General features: G+C 39.9%; 1 protein-coding gene across 5 annotated transcripts in view; it reads left to right on the top strand.

Moving 5' to 3' along the window:
• Nucleotides 1-23,335, top strand: part of PHLDB2 (pleckstrin homology like domain family B member 2) — an 89,992-nt gene that overhangs the window by 55,933 nt on the left and 10,724 nt on the right. For 2 of the 5 annotated variants that reach the window (XM_019528594.1, XM_019528592.1), the window contains 8 exons: nucleotides 1,153-1,308; nucleotides 3,601-3,711; nucleotides 4,273-4,362; nucleotides 8,099-8,242; nucleotides 10,410-10,550; nucleotides 11,069-11,168; nucleotides 20,149-20,184; nucleotides 22,284-22,491. In XM_019528594.1, coding sequence (XP_019384139.1) covers nucleotides 1,153-1,308; nucleotides 3,601-3,711; nucleotides 4,273-4,362; nucleotides 8,099-8,242; nucleotides 10,410-10,550; nucleotides 11,069-11,168; nucleotides 20,149-20,184; nucleotides 22,284-22,491 — 986 coding nt within the window. The remainder of the gene's footprint in view (nucleotides 1-1,152; nucleotides 1,309-3,600; nucleotides 3,712-4,272; nucleotides 4,363-8,098; nucleotides 8,243-10,409; nucleotides 10,551-11,068; nucleotides 11,169-20,148; nucleotides 20,185-22,283; nucleotides 22,492-23,335) is intronic. The other 3 variants (XM_019528596.1, XM_019528593.1, XM_019528595.1) reach the window with 2 other exon arrangements.

Here is a 23,335-nt window from a genome sequence, read left to right as displayed (position 1 = left end):
GCCAGCCTGAAGAGGGTTCAGAGGAGGGCCACCCATTTGGTGAGAGGGCAGCAGGACAGGCCCTATGAGGAGAGACTGAGGGACCTGAACCTGTTCAGCCTCAGCAAGAGGAGAGACTGAGGGACCTGAACCTGTTCAGCCTCAGCAAGAGGAGGCTGAGGGGGGACCTGGTGGCTGCCTACAAACTCATCAGGGGAGATCATTAGCAAATAGGAAGAGCCCTATTCTCCCCAGCAGCAAGTGGGGTGATGAGGAACAATGGTAATAAGCTGATGGAGGTTTAGGTTAGAGATCAGGAGGCAATATTTTACAGTTAGGGTGGCTAGAATCTGGAACCAGCTTGCCAGGGAAGTGGTCCTTGCCCCTACTTTGGGTAAATTCAGAAAGAGGTTAGATGATCACCTATCTGGGGTCTCGTGAACCCAGCATTCATTCCTGCCTGTGGCAGGGGGTCAAGCTAGATGATCTGTTCAGGTCCCTCCTGACCTTAGCTACTATGAAACGATAAGAGAGGTGCTGCTGGGTGGAAAAAGTCTTACCTGCCTCCCCGGCACCACATGGTGGCTGGAGCTGCCAGCTGCCTGTGGGCCAGATCCAGTGAGTTGGCTGCTGTGCAAGTGTAGGCTGGATCAAATCTTTTGGTTTGCTGCATCTGGCCTGCAGGCCATATTTTTCCCAGCCCTGCAATAGTGTGACCTATGTGAAGCCCATGACGCTTAGGAATCTTCCGCTTGTACAGAATGCTGCAAAGCAACAGAAACATATCAGACCTCTCTTCTGCTCCCATATAATTTTGAATCAACTTCAAGCCTTCATATTTGAGAAGCTCAGTGTACTCAGTTCAGAGCTAAAGACTTCCTGTCCCTCTAGGATGAAGATTATGGTCCACTGCTTCAATAACACTTTCTACTTTAAAGATAAAAATCACCTGTAAAAGTGAGTAGCTGGAGGTTGGATATAACTGAAGAAATAAAGTCAGGACAAAGGATCAGCTGTGTCTGCTTCACGTTGATGACTGTAGCTCTTAAGAGCTACTTGATAGACATGTTTATGGAATTAATTTGAATAATCGTTTCAGACTGATTTTTGGCTTTTACATATCTCTTCCCTGAGCACTATAAATGCAGTGTTTTTGTTTGTTTTTCTTTAAAGGATGCTGATCTGCTGGACGTAGAAAGCAAACACTTTGAAGACCTGGAATTTCAGCAGCTTGAGCATGAGAGTAGGTTAGATGAGGAGAAGGAGAATCTGACACAGCAGCTGCTACGTGAAGTAGCTGAGTATCAGCGCAGCATTGTCAGTAGAAAGGTAATGGAATGAAAATTCAGTTCAACTGTACGTTTCTTTGATTTGCATAAGTGGTATAAGGGTAACATTACCTGGTTGTCGAAGTGGCTGTTTTTTGGCTGTCTACAGGAAATTCTATCCCTGCTGCATATTGATGACTGTGACACTGGCAACAACAGGAAGAGTGAAAAATACACTTCTTGCACTTCCCTCCAAATTACTCTGTGGGTAGGGTACTCACTTAGGAGGCCAGAAGACCTAGCTTCTAGGCCCCGGCTTCACCTAAAAGTCTGAACTTGGATTTTTCTGTCTTTCTCACTCTAACTGCCACACTACAGGTCAAGTATGAGCAAGTCCCTTTTCCAGCACTCCTTTTGAAGTTGACCCCATATGCAGCCATGAGAGAGAGGTGTATTGGGCCAGAAAAGAGAGCAAAGAAGGGTCATCTGACTCAGTGACCTGAACGGAAGTGTGGCTCTTCGTTCTAGCCTGGGCCCATGTTCCCATGGAGCAGAAACGTTCCCCCTGTACTGCCTCCACCCATGTCTTTCAAGAATTTTTTGAGTAAAGGGGCACTTGCATTCAAAGTCTTGGGTTTCTTTCCCTTTTTGCTATGGAATGACTTGGTGAACTGAGATTTGTTAGATCATTTTCACTATCTTCTTGTAAAGACAGTTCAAAGGTCAGTAAAGGAAAGATGTTTCATTACTACTGTTACATTCTGGCTACTGTTTCATTCTTGGACCCGATTTCATAACTTTTCTTCTTAAACAAAATTAGACAATAGATTTAAGCATTGTTGCAGACTACAACTTAATTATAGTAGAAGAATGAAGGAAATTAAGGATGTCCGTATCTTTGCAGTTTTTCTTGTTTGGTTTTCCTATCTTCAGCATATGAGAAGATATCCTAAGTATCTACATCCTAGATTGTCATCCCCATTTAGCTTGAAGGAGCAGTTGATAAGAAATGGGTTTTTTCTTTGTTTTTGTGCACTGCTGTCTTAAATGTTGAGACTTACACAGTATGTTTCAGTTTTACAACGTAGCATCTGCTGGTAGGTAAATGTCTGGCAAGTGTTATTATCCCGACTTGGCAGAACAGAAATCAAGATAGAGGTATTTTGTGTCTAGGGCAGGGGTGGGCAAAATGCAGCCTGGGGGCTGGATGCAGCCCGCCAGGGCATTCTATCTGGCCCATGGGGCCCCTAAAAAATTTAGAAAATTAATATTAATCTGCCCAGGGCTGCCTGTCATGCAGCCCTCGATGGCTTGCCGAAACTCAGTAAGCAGCCCTCTGCCCAAAACAATTGCCTGCCCCTGGTCTAGGGGCTGAGAGAAAGTAAAGGTCAGAGCAGGAACTAGAATTCACAAGTTTCTATGCAAATGTCATAATTTTTTTAATTGTATATTATAATGTGGGAAATCCCCAGTTGTCTTGGTCTCCTTGCCATTGGATCAAGGTCCCATTCTGTCAAAAGCTTTGTGGAAGCTGATGTACAGCAGCTTCTTCATGATAAAAGAAATTATGAACAGGTGCCTTGCATGAAAACAGCTTTTCCAAAACATTGAAGCATTTGGCTGACCACCTAAGGGTGACAGGAGCAGGATTGTGAGGTCTGGAAGCTCCTAGTCATGAACTAGCATGAAGGCAGAAGTTACAAGAAGATCATCTAGCACTCGGATGAGACAGAAGTGTGATTTGGCAGCTGTAACTTGTGGGGTGACCAGAGCAGATCCTGACATGGGGAGGGGGCCAGAAAAGGTGCCCTAAACATAGCCTGTCTAATACAGTATTCTGTATTTCTTCCTGGCTGGATAACTGCAGTCAGTGAGATCACCTTTACAGCAGGCAAAAATACCAGTGAGGACACACCATCATTTTCAGGACCTGGAACCTCCAGAGCCACCCACCCTGCATGGAAACACGTGCGTGAGCTGCAGCAGAGTCTGTTGATCTTAGATAGGCCTCATCAGCCATCTTTGGATGCATAGATAAGACAGTCATGGAAGACAATCATCCCCAATAGCAAGGGTCTGCCGAAGAAGAAGAAAATGTGGGAAAGAGGAAAACAATTATTTTTATTTTTAGATAGGGTGCTCCCCAAGGATATTTACTTTATAAATGTTTTAAGTTGCTTTATTGTAGTCTTAATTTTAAGAAATAATTATTAACTAACCCTGATCGGTTTGGTGGAGTTCATGGATGAAGTATATCTGTGCAAGTGTGCTATCTGTGAACAGGATCCAGGCTGGATATGTATTGTGCTATCAAATAGGAATATTCTAAAATTTTCTTATATTTTCATATTAGGAGAAGATTTCTGCTCTCAAGAAGCAAGCTAATCATATTGTCCAGCAAGCTCAGAGAGAACAGGATCACTTTGTAAAAGAAAAGAATAATTTAATAATGATGCTGCAAAGGGTAAGCAATTCTTATCTTGTAAGATACATTTAGTTTAAAAATCAACAGCAATGGTACAATAGAAGTAGTTACAATATTGTGGGCAGTATTTCCCAAAACAAGCTGTTTGTCTGTCTAGCTCCTGTCTAATAAAAATCTGGGTTGAAAAGCTGTTGGTCCTAAATTTGGTTGTATGTCAACCAGGGATTCAAATTCTGTTTGCTCTGTCCACTTGAAGGCTGAGAATGGAAAGCAAAAGTTATCTGGTTGACCACAGCTATTGTCCAGTATTTTCAAAAATGACTGGTGCTTCCACTCACTTATGAAATTAGGCCTCTTTATGTTGCCAAATTAGAAGTCCCCCAAAATGAGATGCCTGAAATCATTAATCACTTCTGGCAATCCCAGCTCTGTCAAGAACTGCTGCAGAGTCTAAGTGCTGCTGTGAATAAATGACACTGAAACTGCAATTACGTATTAAGCCTCACCAGAAGGTTTGTTTCTACCTTTTAAATAAATAGAAATTAAATTTAGTTGAATAAATATTCACATTAAAAATAAAGCTATTTCAATTACTGACAGGAAAAAGAGAATCTTTGTAATCTGGAAAAGAAGTATTCTGGACTTTCTGGAGGAAGAGGATTTCCTATCAGTCCAAGTAGTCTGAAAGAGGTAAACAGTGTTAACTGCTATTTTCCTGATTATTATTTTCCTGGCAAACTTATTTTTTATTTACATTTGATGCAACAGTTATTTAGAGTTTGGTAAATCTTATATGATTTGGTAAGTAGTGTTCCTGCAATTTCAATATCCTGTTTTTGCCGTGATTAAGTAACTTAGTTCTGTTACATAGGAACATGCAAATTAGGGCAAAAATAGCTTCTCTGACATTTTCCCAGCTGTAGTGGGCATTGCCTTAGATTCTTGCCCTGAATAAATTACCATTTTACATTTATTAGAGAGTCTGTTTTTCTCTAAATAGAGCATTAAATATAATGGAGAGGAAAAACAAAATCCAAAAATAGCTACAGACAAATATGAATGAATTCCAGTCTTCCTGCTTTTAGATGTTTACGTTTTTGGTCATACTTTTCTTAGGGATAGAAAGAAATGTATTATAAATATGTAATTAGCATTTTAAATATGGGGCTAAGTACTTCGTGCTGTTTTAGATCTACCTATTGAAAAACTGTTGAGGATCTTATAATTTTTACTTGAGGTCTTAATTTGGTGATACTGTGAAATGAGACCTACAACTCGCTGCTACCCAATTAAAGGTTAATAGCTTTTAGCTTACTGCATTCTGTCACAACCTGAGGGGCTGTAAGCCTTGAAAGAATTTTGAATAAATATGAACCACCATCCTTAGTAATTGTAAGTGTAGGGGTAGTGATTCAGCTAAACTATAGTTATCACATTCTATCAACACCATCTTATTTCATCCTAATGAAGTGTTTGTGTCTCTGAATTGTGGCTAAATATTAAATTTTAATCAGAGAAACAGAAAATGTTAGTCTTCTTCAGATATATTTGTCTACATTTTTATCTTCCGTCAAAGGGTTTAGTTTGTTTGTTTTACTAGAAGAGCATGCCATCTTTGACTTAATTTCTGCAGCAGAATTATGAACCAGTCATTTCAATATTTTAAATGGCTGAGATTGTTTTATGAGACAGATTTTCCTCTTATTTCACTTGATCTCTTAGCAGAGCAATTCTATTCATTTTAATGAAATTACTTGTAATTTATAATAGGGTAAATAAGAAGAGAAACAACTTAAATGTTTTATATAATTTAAGTCTTTATACCATCCAACTTGTATAAGATGAAAGTTGCTCTTCTTACCAGCCGTCTTAGTTTCAGTGATTACACCTCCCGGCCTCATCTGCATGAGATGCATACTGCAAGGTAGCCTGATGCTATTGCACGGTAGCATCGCATAGCAAAACCCATGCCACAACTCTACTGTGCAGTAGTGTCACAAAACTGTTCTTCATTGGCACTACTACACAATAACTCCAGTTACTGTGCAGTCATTTAATACTTGTTTGTCAACATAAGACGCTGACTGCACAGTTGTTAGTGCACAGTCATTTAGCACCTGTATAAACAAGTGCTTTCTGCCATTTGTATAAACAAGTACCAAATGACAGCCTCTTGTGTAGACATGGCAACTGAGTATTAATTTGTCCCAAGTATTTTATTCAGATAAATGATAGACACCTGGATACCTTTAAAAACCTGTCATTTAGTGGCAAATAGACTTTAGCTTGACTCTCTGCCTAGGGGTGAATTGATCCATTTTGATCACAAGGAGCATTTGGAGACACAGAGTATTCTTTTTTATTTCCTTCCCCCAACAGAAATCTCAATTCTGAAACCATGACTGTGCGTATGGTGTGTGTGAGAGAGAGAGAGAATTTGCATGCACATGCGTGCGTAAGAAAGGAACTAGAAGACCTGTGGAGTAAAAGGACAACTTGTTCAGCCCACAGCAAAAAAAAAAAAAAAAAGAGCTAGAAGTTAGGAATATTGATATTTCTACAAGGCTGAGATTTTAAAGCATCCCTTTAATCTGCTTGTGCTACAGGACTTAAGCTAGTGCCCAGTGAGATCTCTGACTTACGTCATTGACCTCAAGGAAGTTGGGAACAAGCTTTACAGTCTTTAAGCTACAGAAGTGTAACTGAAGTGGGGCCACCAAGCAGCTGCCCTGTGCACCACCTTTGTGGCAGGGCACAAAAGCAGCTGCTGCCAGAATAGCAGCTAGTAGCACAGCTGCAATCAGCATGGCAGGCACTGGCATGTGCTACATGGCTGCCCTGAATGTGGAGGTGTACTGCTATGCCTCTGCTAAAATATATATATAGTTTCTGCAGTGTTCAGGATTTCCCTGAGGATTTTGTGCTTTTTGTGGATTTTTCCCCAGTTTAAAATACATATTAGTAACACTTAACCATGTAGCAAAGTTAATTATACATATATACTGCTGCTATGGCCCTGATCTGACCTTGCTTCCAATTTATCCTCTCTTTTTGAGAAAACAGTTTATTAGATTGCCTGCTTCTGTTAGTAAATAATTCATAGTATAAAGCTTGTGCTCTACCGTAGTTGAAGGCTAACTTGCATTCCCTTCTAGCTTGTATCAGAGACACAAGGACTTTTGCTTGGTTTTCCCAAATTGTTTTCCAGGTGAAGAAAAGCTGGATAAAATACTCTTAACTGCTAGAGAATCATTGCAGCAGGTTCTCCCTGCAGCCCCACAATTATTTGTGTAGTCTTAAATTTCTGTATTTTTAATCTGAGGAGATGGTAGCAATAGGTTGTTGCTGCTTTGATCATGTTAATTCCTAAATGCCATCTCTCTTTTGCTTTAATTTATTAGTTCAGTTTTATAACCATACCCATTTCACCTGTTCAGCTTACAAGCAGAGCATTGTCTTGATAACTTTACAATACATTTCAGCCTACCTTTATATAACATTGTCTCAGCAGTGACCTTTTCGCTTTTTAAAATGCTTTTTTTCCCTCCTACAGATCAAAAAGTGGACATTTGACTTGGGTGTAATCTGATGTCCTCTAGACCACTGTATTGAATCTCTGATTTTTATTCTAGAGGTTTATTTGGTAGCACTGAAGATCGAATTTCTCTTCACAGCAGAACATGTATAACAGTTGTCCTATTTCATCTCTTTTAGATGAGTTGGTTCTGGGCCAAATGTATTCTCTAGTCTCCACATTCTGTCAGTCCTTGGCCTCTACCCTCTTCCAACATTGCTAGTAAAAAATAGAAATGTGGATGGCTGCTTTCTAATAGAATTACATTTATATCATCAATGTGGAAGCTTAAAACAGTTATCAGATAGATGGTAGCAACTGTTAAACACTACTGATTAGAGGAATTTAGAGAGTATGTAGAGCAATTTACAGAGTAACAGCAGTTACAAGTCGCAAGAGGCGTATTTAATACAAAACATTGACAGGAAATTAAAAGGAAAGGAAGGAAACACAAAGAACTAAAAATGAGAAAACATATTTCTTTTCCTTTTTTAAAGAAATGTCAATGATATATTTAAAATCTAGGTGATGGATACACTATAGGTGGTATTTAAATTTAAAGCATGTTAATCTAAAAAAATGCTAAAGGCGTTATTTGAATAGTCTCTCTTGATTATCTAAAGTATATTTTCCTTTTGATAACACATCTTTTTTAATATTCGGGTATTCAAATATTTTTAAATTCTAGTGGTGATTTTATTACGGCTTTAAATGATCATTTTGATAATAAACACAGATATTTGGCTGTATCACTCTACACTAACCTTCATTGTACTGGGTACATTAATACTCTTGCATGCCTTTTGGCTTTTGCTCCTTTTTTGTGTTTAACTTCTGAATTCCTCCTTTTAGGGTTATATCAGTGTAAGTGAAATTAGTGAGCTGTATGGCAGTTCCACGAATATACCCCCTTCCACTCAGCCCCCCACAGATGCTGACGCTGTTGCCACCGAGCCTTCCACGGCTGTGCTGGTGAGCCAGCCACAAAATAAAGAGGTTTGTTTGAGAGATGTTTCCCTTTCTTTACATCATTCTGTTCACGGCTGTTTTTTTTGTCCCATCATATAGTAAATGTAACCCTGAAACAGACTGTGAGCAATGTAGGGTCAGGTATTGATTGGGTAAGAAACCCAAATGAATTCTCCAGCTATAAAATGTCTTTGTTCTAAAAGATGGTGATTTGGAGGCCAATAAGAATAATGAACCCATCAGAAACAAGTTTGATCATTGCCTTTCAAATGCTAAAAGGTAGCATGTTCTTTTGAAAAGTAGTTTGTAGTTATGTTTTTAATGTCCATGTGTACAGTGGAGGGTAAAGTGTTCATTGAACATTTTTATTGTAGTTCATTTAGAGATGTTATGCAAGGAACATACTGACCTTGGGTTTTGTAGGGATTGTGGACAGGCATGGGAGGGGGGAGGAGATGAATACCTCTTACTTGTATGTGTTATTCCAATATGTTCTTTCTGGCTTTTTTAATACTATCTTTGACTTTCTGCTTTATTATAGCTATCTTTATTTTTTCCAAATAAGCTCAATTGCTTAAAAATGGATTAACTTTATAAATGGAAAATATTTACTTTTGTGCTACTATCATTTACCATTTAACTTAGACTTTGTCGTTTTGGACAGTGTTTTAAATATTTAAATATGTATTTCACCAGTTTCCACTAACAAGTCTCCTTCTGTGCTTAAACTCTCCAAATAAAAGCATATTATAAACTGCAGCTTGTATGTGCCATGCCTCTTGAGTAATTCCAAGTAGAAAACTTTGTGTGTAATTTCTCTTTTTCCTATAAAGCTAAGATCACCTCTCTGTTCTGGATTTGTGTTTCCTCACTCTCTTTCTCCTCGCTCTATTGCTCAACTTCCATCAGTCCATTGGCCTGAGGTTATGGTTACACATGTAGATCCTTTACCTTTATCTGATACACCTCCTCCTCTCCCAGCTAAGAAACACCGCAGGCAACCACAGGTAACTTCAAAGCTGACCATCTGGGATTTTTAATATGGGTAACTAAGAAGCCATTTACCCATGAACTTTGCAGTATAACATTAGTAAGAACCCTTTCTTCATCAAATTTTCAGAGTCCTTAACCTAAAGGTTTTGCTGAATTTCATATGGATTATTACTAGGTGCTGTTGAATAAAAATAGTCTGTACAACAAAGAATCTAGATCTCAAAATAGACATGGGCTCCGTCTGTTTGCCATTCAAATAAATGAATAAACACAATGGGAAATGCCATTTCAGTGGTCAGAAGCATTTGCAATAATGAATTATTAAGATTTAAAATCAAAAATATATTGAGGGGATTTTATGATCTTTGAAGTATAACCTTTCCAAAAAATGCATCACTTTTAAATGGCCAGTTCTTTGGAATTTATTGGGGTTTGGCCTAATAAGATTCCATTTGTAAAAATAGATGCAAGTTATAACATGTTGCTACGTTTATGCATATGCTATTTACTGATTAAAAATGTTCTTAAAATTACAGGCAATTAAGTTTATTTATAACATGATTCACTTGCTAGTTGGTGACTGTTTAACATTCAGCTTTACAGTCTGTTCAGAAAACCATTCTGATTCCATAAGTCTGATTTCTTTTTTTGCAGAACAGTGTTTAAGGTGAATCTCTAAATAACTTAACTGTATGGAAACAAGCTTTGTGTTAAGGTGATGAGGAACTGAAACTGTTATTTTTAAAGTAATCCCCTTGTCCTCAATTTGGGCCCCAGCCTCTAAGAAGTTGTATCTTAGAATATTGGGCTGTTGCTTTTTTTTTTCCCTTTACCTTACCTTATCTTGACCATGTATCTTCCATATTGGCAGAATTCATTCATAATAATCGCTTAATTGAGAAATCTGTAGGTTGCACATGCATTACAGAATTCATAATATTAATGTAAACCAAGACTGGTTGATAATTTGACTTTGGGAATGACTGATTCTTGGTTTACCATGCACTGTTTAATTTCTATGAAAAGTGTGTATTATGAAATCCCATATTGCATCAACCTGAACAAGAAGAATATTAAACTGAATATTTAGATTTACAATGAAGTTTCCAAATTGTAGGATTCAGCATGTTCCACATGAAACATAATTCACTAAAAAGTGGGATTCATTTTTTCAAAACTATTTTACAAATTACATTTTAAGCACTTTAGAAATCTGGAAGAAAGAAAGAAACAGCACAAGGAAGGCATGTACATGAGTGATACTTTACCTCGCAAGAAAACTACTCCCTCTGTATCACCGCACTTCAATAGTTCTACTCTTGGACGAAGTGTAAATCCCAAAGTAAGTAATATGCTGATATATAGATTTTCCCATTTCTAATTTCCACATAAGAAATATTTTGAGCTCAAAATAAAATTGATCAACATAAGGGCAAAGACATTATATATTTGTTGTAATATTCCTGAAGTTAAAAACGGCAAACCTAGAAAATGAATTAAGCCTGTTAAGATAAAGAAATGAACTTTGATTAGATTAAACTGATTTCAGAGGCCTGTTAATTGTATCATTTTTTGGTTTCCTCTGGATATTACTGGAGGGGGAAGATAAGGTTATGTCAACTGAAAATGATATCTAAACTGTAGCACTGCCAGTCAACAAAGCAAGAGGGGCTTTCACATCATCTTTAGCGGGGAAATTGTTTTGAAAGCTTTTCAGTAAGTAAAGGATGTATAATTAAAATAACTCAAGCTGATTCAGATGAGTTCATGCCAAAGAAGTGTTTTTGTTTTTCAGGGAATTTCTGACATAAGTGCAAAAGTATGCAGCTTTTAACTATGTGTTTACAAAATTTCATGCAGGGTCATTTACCTCTAGGACAGAGCAACAGCTGTGGCAGTGTACTTCCTCACTGTCTGGCAGCCATGACCAAAGAGTCAGAACCAAGAAGAATGCATAAAGGTAAGGTCTTTTTAAAACATTTATATTCCTGGATATGCAATATTCAATCTCTTGACTAGTAACTCCAAAAGTAGTAGGGCTTTAAAATAGTATATTTTTCTCCTAATGAAAATAGGAACCTACTTATACAATTTACAGTCTCCAGCAAAGACGATGAAGATATGATATTAGTAGTATTACAGGAGCACAAATATCTATTTATAAATTTCCTATTCTAATTTAAAAGCATATAATTATTGTAAATACAGTGCTAAAAAGGTATGCTGAAAATGATGTGTTGAGTAAACTGGACAACTTAGTCCATTTAATATTTTGTCTTAACGGGGTAGGCTATCTATTGCTTTTTACATTTTTATTTTGTAGAGAATCATTCTCTGTAATTTTTTTATCATATAAATTGTTCTCTATAGGTAAATGCTTTTGCCTGGGTAGAGTAACTTGCTAGATTCACAACTTTGACTCACAGGTGAATTATTATGATAGGGTACAACTTACTTAGTCTATTGTAAATGTGTGTTCAAGATAAGAAAAGAGATTGGTTGTTAAAGATGCACAGTAGCATCTCTGGCCCCCTCTACACCTTATATCCATTGTGCAATCACCTTGTTAATTACACAAGATATTTAGACTGGCTACATATGCAGATTAAGTATCCTGCCTTAAAAGGGTTTAACCAGCTATAAAGTTATTGCTCAAAAATGTGTAATAACTTTATACCTGGTTTCTATCCAGCTTTCATTTGCATGTGTAGGCAGTCTGCAGGGACATGGCAGCTGTTGCAATCTTCCAGGCACTGGGAAACACAACTCAACCTGTAACAGGTTGCCCTCCCCAGCACCATCTTTCCTGTTATCTACGCCCTATGTGGGGACTCCAAGGGCGCTCCTTTAAGATTTCTCGTATCCCACTCTCTACTCTCCTGCCATGTCTTGATGGAAATTTTATACCAATGGTTTTTGTTAGCAGGAGACTGCCTATTGGTTTTTGTATGTTGGGGTTCTCCGCCACCACTGGCCTTGACCCCAGTCTTTCTCTAGCTAGGCCTCCCCATCTAAACCCACCAGATAGGGTTTGACTCTGAGGCTCTAGCTCTTTAATCTTGAGGCTCGTCACCCTCCTTTTTGCTCCACGCTGGAGCACAGCTTCCCTGGCCTAGAGGCCCATCCACTGGCCCCACAGCCGGGGGTTGCAAGCCCAAAGCTGGGCAACGGCCCTGGACCTCCACCGTCCCAGTACAAAAAAACCATATATAGTCACACCCCAGGTGCACCAGGCCACCCTGGCCTTTTAGGCTTGTCCTCTCTGGTACTGGGCCTGTGCCCCCAAATACTGCGCCCTCTCTGTCACTGGGCCTGTGCACCCCAAACACTGCCCCATGCTATAGTGGGGCTGCAATGAGGCCTCCTCCTTCCCCAGTAACCTTACCCAAACCACTGGTCTTACTCAGTAACAAAAAAAATATGAACAGTCCTTCCCTGGGCAATAACCACCACCAAAAGAAATATGATTAAAGAAGGCAGCACGCCAGCTTATATTTACGCAGCGGTTCATGCTTCTGCTCCCCACCATTGGCTACAGTCCTTCTTCTGGGGTTGCTCCCACTTCTCTGGGGTCCTCCATAGTTTCCCTCCTCCAGTCTTTCAAATGCTCACCAAGCCCAGGGTTTTTATAGTCCTGGCCTGCCCCCTTCTGGTCACCTGACTGGCTGGCCTGGCTCAGCTTTTAACTCCCACCTTACCAGTACACTGTGCCCAGGATATTCGGGTTCTGGTAACATGGCTAGGGTTCCCTGTTACACACCCCCAGGGGTAGAAGATCACAGCTAATGTGGGCACACAGGCTAAGTACAGACAGTCAAACAGCCCGAGGCTAAATCAATTCAGTCTTTGCAGGTTTTTTAAAATGCAGCGATTTAGCTGAGAAGCAAGTGAACAGACATTCACTTTTGAGTCAGGAAATGCAGCCACATGCCTGCAGTGGCTCAGAAGCTGGCGGGGTGGGGGGTGCTAGAGCATGCCTTCCAGCCTGCAGCCACTGCCAAAGGGAAGGGACTGAAGCTCCAAAGCTTTTCCCTCATCCTTGCTCAAGTGGAGGGGGCCCCAGCCTGGGCCTAGCATGCTTGAGGGTGGGGGTTTAAATCTCCTCCCTGGCCCACACAGGACCCCAGCCAGGGTGTGCTGTTGTGGGGGAGGAGGGGCAGTGTCTGCCAGGCTTATGCTCCACCCCCAGCTCCCTGCTGGGCGGGGGGAGGGAGGGGTTGAGGAGGGGAAAAAGGTAGTGACATTGAATTCATAAAAGCTTGAACAAGAATAGCCCTTTCTCTGAAGCGAGCATGTAGTGAACACAGCAATTTGCAATCTCAAGCACACAACAAAGAACAACCAACAATCTTCACCTAAGCTAAGATACAGCCCAGTAAAACACTGTGAGAGCACACACAACTTAATCTAACTTAAAATGGAGTGTAATAAACCAAGAAGACCAGAGAAAGCCTTGCATAAGTCTTATGTAATCCTGAGGGCAGAATGTCTGCTTACAGCCAGGTATTCAGAAAGCCCTTTTTGGGGAACCAGCAGGTAGTGTTAGGTATTGGAGTGGAGATCCCACAGGCCTCGGGTCTCCTTGGGTTTTTACAGGCACACTTGCACCCACTTCTCCCCCTTGGGTGTCTTGACATTAGATGCTTGTTACCTATAGCACCTTCGGCAGGACTCGTATGCATTCATTGTCTGTTGTCTCTGCTTACGTATTCCAGTCTCCCACCTTTCACAGGTTCTGCTTCATAATGCAAATGTAGTGCTCTGCTTTCTTTGCTCACACCAGCTCAAGCAGTCTGGGACCCACTCCTGTTACCTTAGCTCCATCTCCAGCACATACATGTGGTGATTGTGCCAGGTCTTTGCCAACACCTCCCACCTCTCAGTCTAGTCCAGCAGGGCTTGGCCCTGTACTGGATAGAGGTGGCCATCCCTCCAGCCCTGGTTTCCCAGCCTCTTCCCTGTATCCCATGGCCTGGGGAGCTGAGGGGATTTATGCCCCCTCCCCTTATCAACTGCTTGCCTCAGTCTACCTGAGCCTGCCTGCCCTCACCCCACATCCCCGCTGCTCCAGTGGGGAAAAGTCTGGCAGGGGCTGCACCCCCACCACAGACAGACCCAGTTGTGGTCCCCTGCTGGGTTTCCCACTCTGGCTGAGCCCCTTGTCAGCCAGGCCTCACTGCCCCAGCTAGGGAGCAGAGGGGTGGGGCCAACCCTGCTCTCTGGAGCAGACAGCAGAGCTTCAAAGGATTCTGGGATGCTGCAGGACTGTGAGTTAACTTGGACCAGGAAGGGGTCTGGAACAGAAGTTTCATAAACCGGTTTGACATAAATCAGTTAATACTACTGATACTACATTCAACAAGGTGTATCTTAAACCAGTTTCAGCCATTTTGAAACTGGTTTATGCACACTGAACTCCTGTTCTGTTACAGGTTTAAACCAGTTTCTGATCACTTAAACTGGTTTTTGAGTAATCTCTGTCCCTAGCCACAAAGATGTGCTGGAATGCTTCGTGCATCCCTGTGGCCAGGAGATTGCAGCAGCACCCCATGGTGCAGCAGTGCCCTGTCAGGTGCAGGGTTCTCGATGGTGGCTGCCCATGTGGCACAGCTGGGTCTGAGAGCCCTGCCAGGTGCAGGACTTGGTCCTGGCTGTGTGTGGCCCCACGGCTTGGAGCCCCCTCAACAAAGGAGAACTGAGAGTCAGTTTCCTTTGCTTCTGACACGTGCATGATTGCCAAAAATATTCAGCAGTAGGAAGATTGTTCACAGGTGTAGTATTTTTCATTTGTGCATGAATGACCTACAGTGGAATCCACTTCACCTTCCCTTATTGATTTTGCTTATTCAGGACTGATAGATTTTAAAAGTAGGAAGAATATAGGCAGACAAATTAAGAGAGATGGCTAAATACATATGGAGCATATTTCCTGTGGAAAAAAGCATTATTTTTCAGTTACCTTACAAAGTTGACCCATACTTGGTGGATGTGTCCCTTTTATAGCTTTAGCTTCATGGGAGTCTTGCAGAAATCTGCTGTATTTGAGTAACTTTCATTCTAAATTATTTCACCAGCAGCCAGACAAAACAAAATTATGAGCTTGGAAAACTTTTCTTTGGTGAATTTAGCAAGTGGTGTAGCTTAGAAAATTTGCCCATGTATACACTTTTGCTATCTGGTCTACAATAGTCTGCTTGTGTTGGCTAAAAAATATATACAAGATGTATGTTAAACAGTTTTGTTTTGTTTTTCAAAAATAAAAATCATAAATCATGAAAGCTGGAATGTTTTTACAAGTGTAGTTTAGTTGAGGATGGGATTTAATGCAGGTAACTGAAAACATCTGTGAATTTTTAAGAACATACAAATTGACAACACTGGCCCTCAGGGAAGGATAGATCCGCTAATTCTGAAAGAATTTGCCCAACCTTAATGTTGCAAGCTCTAACACAGTTCTCTTTTGTTGGCATTCAACCAAAGTATGCTACGTGAACAATTGCTTTCATATATGAATAAAGAAAAAGCAATGAGTGTGGGCAGGAGAACTGCTGAAATTAATCATCCTAGTAATATTGTAGCCAAAAAAGAATAAAAGAATAACTTTAGATTGAATAAGAGAGAGAGAGACAGAATATAGAAGGAGGTATATTTGTCATAGTGTAAGGCATTTGTTACATGCTGTGTGCAATGATGAGGTCTTTGTTAACTGCCGTCACCACAGGATTATGATTATTTCCATTGAAAAGGCAGTAAAGAGAATAGCAAAGAGAAGACATTAAAGGCACTTACACATGATCCAGGGCTTTGGGGGTGGCGCTTTAATTAGAGCAGCTCCAGGAGCTACTCTAATTAAAATGCCATAGTGTATCATGTATCAGTGTCCCCACACTTAAAAACTGCAGCAGGGCATTTGAACTCAAGCTTGTTCAACAAGCTTTAATTTAAGTACCCCCACTGCCATTTTGAAGCATGGGGACACTGATGCATGAGACATGGGAGGCTGCTGGAGTAATTACCATGCTCCAGCAGACTCGATTAATCATATCTGCTCTGACACACTGTAATTACAGTGCATTGGAACAGCCTCTATACTTGTGTACAAGCACCCTAAATGAAGGGAGGATTACAAGGTTGTGTTGATACTTACTGGAAGAAATGAACTTTTGAGGTGGCCTAACTTGAAGGATCTGGCAGAAGGAACAGAGCTGATTGCTGTATCCAGTTGATTTGCTTGCGCTGACACAGGATTAATAAAATAGGAACAAGCAGGATCTTGAAAAATAATCAAAACAGTTTCCATTTCAGTCACCTTTCTTGGTAATTAGTTGATCATCTGTTACCTTTTCCATCCAGATAAAAATATGGAGATTTGTATTTGTGGAAGGAGTTGGAAGATTATAATAATTTTTCCTGTTCCTAAAATCTCTTTAAGGTTTGGAAATACCTGTACCCCCATATATTTGCCCCAGAATGTTTTCACAATATTTCTACAGATTACTTTATTAAATATTATTTTACAATGAACAACTCACAGAACAAATTTAAAAAAAAATGTTTAGTCAAACATGAGGGCCATGTTTCAAGTACTGAGAACCCTAGGACTTGAGAGATGCATGCAAATAGAATCTAAGAACAGCAAAGGACTTGATCCAACTTTTTTGGGAAAGCCTACATTCTCTTTTTATATTGGAAATGGGGAAAGTCTGTGGCTTTGGAATAGTGCAAGTTGGTTTAAAAATGTCAGTCTGTCCTTTTATTTAAATATACCATCCAGGTACCAAATATAGGCTAGTTTATTTAAATATACCAAACTTTCTTCTTCCACACTCCCACACAGTTGAGGATGATTGTCCTCCATGACTGACTTATCTGTGGGTCTGAAGATGGCGAATGAGGCTGACTGAGAATCAGCAGACTCTGTTGTAAATAATATGGCTAAATTAAAATATTTGGGACTGTTCAACTACTATTGATACATGGGCTTCCATTAAAGTGAAAAAGAACTGAATTTGGGTGACTTAAGGACCTCTAAAACACTGAGCATGAAACCAAAATCAGTATGAGTAGAAATTAAACCAGTTTTGCCTAAGCCCTGTTAATAAACTTTATTTATGTAACCCTTCTGCTAGGCACCAGTTGGCAGCAGAAAGGGCCAGGTTCAAATTTTGGGGCCCCTCATATATTATACCAGAGGCTCAAGCCCCCACCCAGAAATCTGGGAATACTAACTTTGCTGGGGTGTCCCATATAAATGAAAACAAAAAAATCCCGCTTCTTGCAAGCAGTATAAATACCCAAGAACCCAGATTTATTACAGAGAATAAAACAAACCAAAAGAAAACATTAACTATAATTTTAAAACACTGTTAACTACAAAGCCAAGTTTATAGGTGGCACCCTTCTGGGGGGGCCTCACCCATACCCAGGCAGTCTAGGACTTGGGACTCCCCAGTAGGTAGTTCTGGGTGCCTGCATCCCCCTACCTGCCCTTCAGCAATGGGCTCCAGAGGCGGGCCCACACCAAAGAGTCCTGAGCTGCTTCTTGGGTTTGCTGTGCTGTGGGGAGCTGCTCGAGTGTGTGGGTCCTTCTTCATTGCAAGGGACCCCTCGTTCCTGGAAAAGTGGTAGAGTGCTGACCTTGCTCCAACAGAGAGGCTGTGTGTGGGGTGGGGGGGGGGAGTGACTACTGCTCCAGCCAGTATGCATGCACCCCAAAACTTCCGGGCTGGATTATATGGCCTGCTGAAGCGAAACTGCAGGACAGACTCCAAAAGGAGCCAGGTTGACTTATGGCCACAGCCGACCCCACTGCACAGCTTGACTCGAGCAGTGGACCATCAAAAGAAACAAAGGGGAAAAGCCAGCCCTATTCTCTAGGCCTGGGCTGCAGGTAGCTTGGCTCGCACAGTTCCATTGGGAGCAGAAAGTTGCTGTAATCTACATTACAGTCTGCAAAAGGTAAACTATCAGCCACCTGAGGAAGAGGAGAAAGTGGGAGGGAGACATGGAAGTCTACACAGTTAGAAACTTGTGCAGTTAGAAGGCTAGCTGGGACCCTACTGTCTCTATGGTGTTATGGAGTACTTTTATAACTCAAATCTTGGAGCATGACTCATTTTACTTGCAAACAATAGTCAGAATATCTTTTTCAAAAAACGTGAGGCTTTAAAAAACACAATATGACTTATTTTATTTTTTCCCCTCTTATTAAACAAAAAAAAAGGAAAAAACAAAAAAGGTATGAGAACATTGTCTTATCTGGCTGTGTGTGTCCCTGAGATGCTTTCTTGAAATAATTAATATAAAGGGTCACTGTCAAGACATACCTGCAGAGCCATAGCCCAGGAATGTGCCTAATAATTTTAATTCCTAGCTTAGAAGTATATAGGGGACCACAGAGCTGACTGTTCAATCAGCTGGTCTATTGTAATTGAATACATCAAAATAAATACAGCAGTGTTACTTGGGTTCCACTAAAATAAGTTTTAATATTTAGATGTTGATGTTTGCTTTAAAAAAAGCAGAACACTAGAAAAAAAGACGGCATTTTTAGCTCTGTATATGAAGATATGTTAAAGAGAGTTTTTAAAAGCCCAGCTTTTAAGAAAATTTGACAGTGCCCCTTTAGAAACTGCATGTAGGAAGCAGCTTATTCTAATTCACCTCACTGTTACTCTGTGGCGGTAGAATGATGGTTTTATGGCTCTAATACAACAGTGCTTTAAATTATGTCTTTTTGTGGTTGTTGATGAACTTTTTGACTTGGCAGTGTGGTTACTTTTTAATAAAGAAGCAAAACTTCATTTTGGTCTTTTGTTCTAATGTCAGTTTGCTCTAACAGCACAGTCTTTCCGGAACAGTGACCTGTAACTAAAAAAAAAATAGTAGTTTTGTATCACACTTTGTGACTGGGAATCTGAACGCCAGAAATTCTTTTAAGTAAAGGGTTGTGTTGTTCCTTGTCATCTCCTCCATAACCTTTTCCTCAGATATTTTTTTAAATATCTAAACTAGAAGCTTTAAGTCAGTACTTCACTTCTCAGAGATACTTTAATGTTGTTAGTATGGTGATTTGGGGTATTTTTGTTCCTGACAAGATTCCTGGTGGCAGCTAATGAAAAGTTAGTTGGTCTTTAATTGGAAATAGGATGCTTGTACATTTGTTTTACTTGGTTTTGGTGCCCCTGATAGCTGGTACTGAACAGTGTTGGCAGTGTAAATAAACTGAACTGCCTGACTCAGGAAGGCATGAAGAGAAGAGGAGAACATGGTATTATATTTTCTGTAGCTGGATGCAGGTAGTAGTTCAGTGACTTAAATACTATAGTAGAATAAAATACAATTGTTTGTTAGTCAACTATATTTGGAAAACTGCATAAACTTACCTAAAGGAGCAATATTTAACATTTAATAAATGGAATATTTTCCCAGAAAGTGGTGTTATTATTTTAATTAGTGTTCATAGTTATGCATTTTCCTTTTCTCCTGTGTTACTTTTTTCTTTCCAGAAAATGTTTTGTTCTCATTTTAATGAGAACTCATAGTTATGTATTATCCTTTTCTTCTTCAGCACTTTTTCTGCTATTTTTCATACAGTTAATTAATCTTGATTTCTCTTTGTGTGTGTGTGTGTCTGTGTGTGTGTGTGAAGGTAGGTGAACTATAGGTGGCAAAAAGCATGCACACAACAGCTAAGACTCATTTTACCTTTGCTACCAATAGAATTCTTATGTTTCACTATGTGTTGCAGATGGTGATGGTTGTTTTCTGCAGTGAAATATAGCATATTTAATTTTTCAAGTAAAATGAAATGTTCATAAGTAACTTTAAATGAATGAACATGGATTTATAAATAGTATGTTTATTAGAATAACATTTCTTCTTTTTATAATTTCTGTTTCTTTCTTTTGCATAATGAATAATTGAAAACCTTTTAAAAGGAGCAATTAGTCATTCCAAAGGTTCAAGTATTAAAGGTAATCTTATCAAATGTTGCAAATAACATCTTAGCAGCATTTTCTCATGACAGTGATAAAAACAAGCTACGCATAAAAATCTGTGTTCCGTGGTGCTGTGTTCTATGGATGCTGACAGACATGAGGGAGAGAAAAAATAACATGCTTTACCAGAAGACTGGAAGAAGCAATGTGTTAGTTTGATCTGGCTCCATAGCATCTGTATAGATTGCGTGCTTCAGCAGGGCTTTTTGGCAATTTTATCTAAATCTGATTGAATCAGCTATTAGATAAAAGCCCTCTGAAGTGCCTGATCTATATGGACATTGGGTGAGCCGGATCCAACTAACGTGATACCTTTTCTAAGTGTGGTGCAAGGGTGCACAGAGTTTAGATTGCTTTTTTCCATGTCTGGAAGTAGCCTATGAAAAATGAAATGTGTTTATGCCACTTACAAATCTACTAACCAGTTAATATGAAAGTTTATTGTAATCTAATATCTCTTTAAGTAGCAGCTGCAATGCTATTAGCATCTCAGGAATCAGCATGCATTGTTTATGAGAAAGTTTGCAGCTGCTGAGTGAAAGGAGGGAGGGAGAAACAAGATGTGCATAGTGCATGCTTTTCTTAATAAACTAGTGTCATTAATGGCTTGGGGTGAGTCATGCATTTTTCAGTTTTCTTTTTGAGAGTATTTTGGCTCTTTTTAAGAGAAAAGAAGGCAGCATCTTTTAGCTTTGTGAAATGGATTTTTGCTTACTCTATCATATCTGAGAAACTATCAGATGGCAAAAGAACTTGAGTGTACCAGCAGAACCACACTGGATCAGCAGAAGAGACAGCAGAAACATGTTCCCAATTCAGGATGATATTTCTTTATTTAGTAGTAATGTAAAAATGACATTGTAGTTGTAAGAATCCCGAAATTATGCCAGAGGCAAGAATTTCTTAGGGTGATATCTTATAGGACCAAGAGTTGGGATAGATCCTGCCTACACACATTCAAATAAGCTGGAAGAATGGGGGACCCCGTGCATACTCTACAGGCTTCCTTAGTCTGCCTGGTAACAGATCACAGCAGCTCATAAGGCAGCCCTAATTGGTTGACTTATCTCATGCTCACCCTATATTTCCATATAGTATAATCTGAGGGGTTGTGAAGGGAAAGTGTTCTGGAGCAGTGGGGAGAAGCTGAGAAGCCACAGACATTTGCTCTTCCAGGAAAAACTATGAAAGACCAGAGTCAGACAAGTTTTTGAATGCAAGACATTCTTCATCAGGTCTGAGCAGAACAAGCCCAGCCCAGCATATTAAAGAACAGTTGTGGGAGGTGGTGAGAAATTGCCAGAGAAAGCAGAAGACAATTAGCAGAAAAAAAGAAGTTGAAGACTGAGAAAGAAAAACCTATCAAAAAGGAGAAGGGACATTCTTGCCTTTCATGTGTGGAAAGAATTCATAAGTTGGATAAATTATAATATGCCGTAAATCCAATATCATTGTTTAGTCATTGATTCTTAGAACTTTTATAGATATGCTGCTGGGGTCTTTAATTAGCCCAGCTCCATGAGCTGCACTAATTAAAGCGCCTGGAGCATCATGTGTATCACCATGCTGAAAAATGGTGGTGGGGCACTTTGAACTAAAGCTAGTTGAATGAGCTTTAGTTTAAACCAACCCACTGCCATTTTTCAGCACGGGGCACTGATACACGTGATGCTGGAGTCTGTTACAGCACAGTAATTACCATGCTTCAGCAGACTTGATTAATTGAACCTGCTCCGACTCGGTGTAATTATAGCATTTCAGAGCAGCCTCCCTGCATGTGCATAGTGTCCAGCCAGCTTATGAATTTTTCTTCCCAAACTCACTTTTTAAAGGCATTCCCTTGAGTAGAAGGATAGTGAGGTCAGAGCGGAAGTGGTTGTTCTGAAAGAAATGTGCTCCTAATGGTGTGTCTGTGTCTTGCTCTCTATCCTTTATATTCTTTCTGTGAAAGTTAATTCTGGTGCATAGTTGCTGTTTAGTTTCACCCATGTAGTTGCCAAAAAGTTTCCAAAACATTTAAGTGTTAACAATTAGATAAAACTGTAACTTATAATTTTGCCTTTTTTGTTCTGTAGGGTATAATCATCAACATATATGTGAAGAACAAAGACAGAAATCTCCTGAATTCTACAGCAGAACTGCATCTGAATCTAATGTGTATCTAAATAGTTTCCATTACCCTGATCACACTTACAAGGATCATGCCTTTGATACGTTAAGCTTAGATAGTTCTGACAGTATGGAGACCAGCATATCTGCATGTTCACCTGATAATATTTCCAGGTAAATAATGTTAACTCCTGGTTAAAAAAAAAATAAAAAAAATTTGTAAACATTTAAGATAAAGGATCATTTATTCATATTGAATATAGGGCCACAGAAATGTTCTGCTTACCTTTTATATTGGAAAAAAGATAGGATTGTTTACTAGCTGGGTGAGAGGAGAAGTACCATATTTATTCCAGTCATAAATGACTTTGAATTTAAGACAACCCTCTAATAATTAGATTCTGTACCTGGAAAATTATAAAGTTGTCAGTGGAAGAAGTGGGTAGTGAGGGGAGGGGGGGAGGGGGAAAGGTTATGCAGTCTTCCCTGTGCACCCCTTCCCCTCTCCCATATCTCCCCTGTGTGCTTCTTACCTCCACCACATAGTCTTCCTTGTGCTCTGCCCACCATAATCCCACTTTCCCACTGCATGAGCCACCCCAGCCTGGAACAGGCAGTGACTCAGCTCTGGCTTCAGTCCCAAGCCCAGAGCCAAAGACTGAGCCTTCTACTCTGGGCCCAATACTCAAATCCAAGATTCTGAATGGGGAAAAAACTTTGTCTCGGATGAGTAAATGGGGTTTATTGAAACCGGTTTCAGCCATTCTGAAAGTGGTTTATGTGCACTGAACTTATGTTGTGTTAGATTTGAACTGGTTTTTGATCATTTATTTGTTTGTGTGTAATGTCCATCCCTAGCCAAAATGGCTGAAACTGGTTTAAGATCAACCTGGACAGATGTAGTATCAGACTTAACTGGTTTAGGTTAAATGCCTTATTGGACTTCTGTTCCAGATCCCTTCCAGATTCAAGTTAACTCACAGTACTGCAGCATCCCAGGATGCTTTGCATCTCCCCT

Source organism: Crocodylus porosus, unplaced genomic scaffold (genome assembly GCF_001723895.1).
Source record: "Crocodylus porosus isolate Cpor-Errol unplaced genomic scaffold, CroPor_comp1, whole genome shotgun sequence".
Classification (NCBI taxonomy): domain Eukaryota; kingdom Metazoa; phylum Chordata; order Crocodylia; family Crocodylidae; genus Crocodylus; species Crocodylus porosus.
Note: the sequence above shows the minus strand (reverse complement) of the source record. Positions and strands in the feature narration are given on the sequence as shown.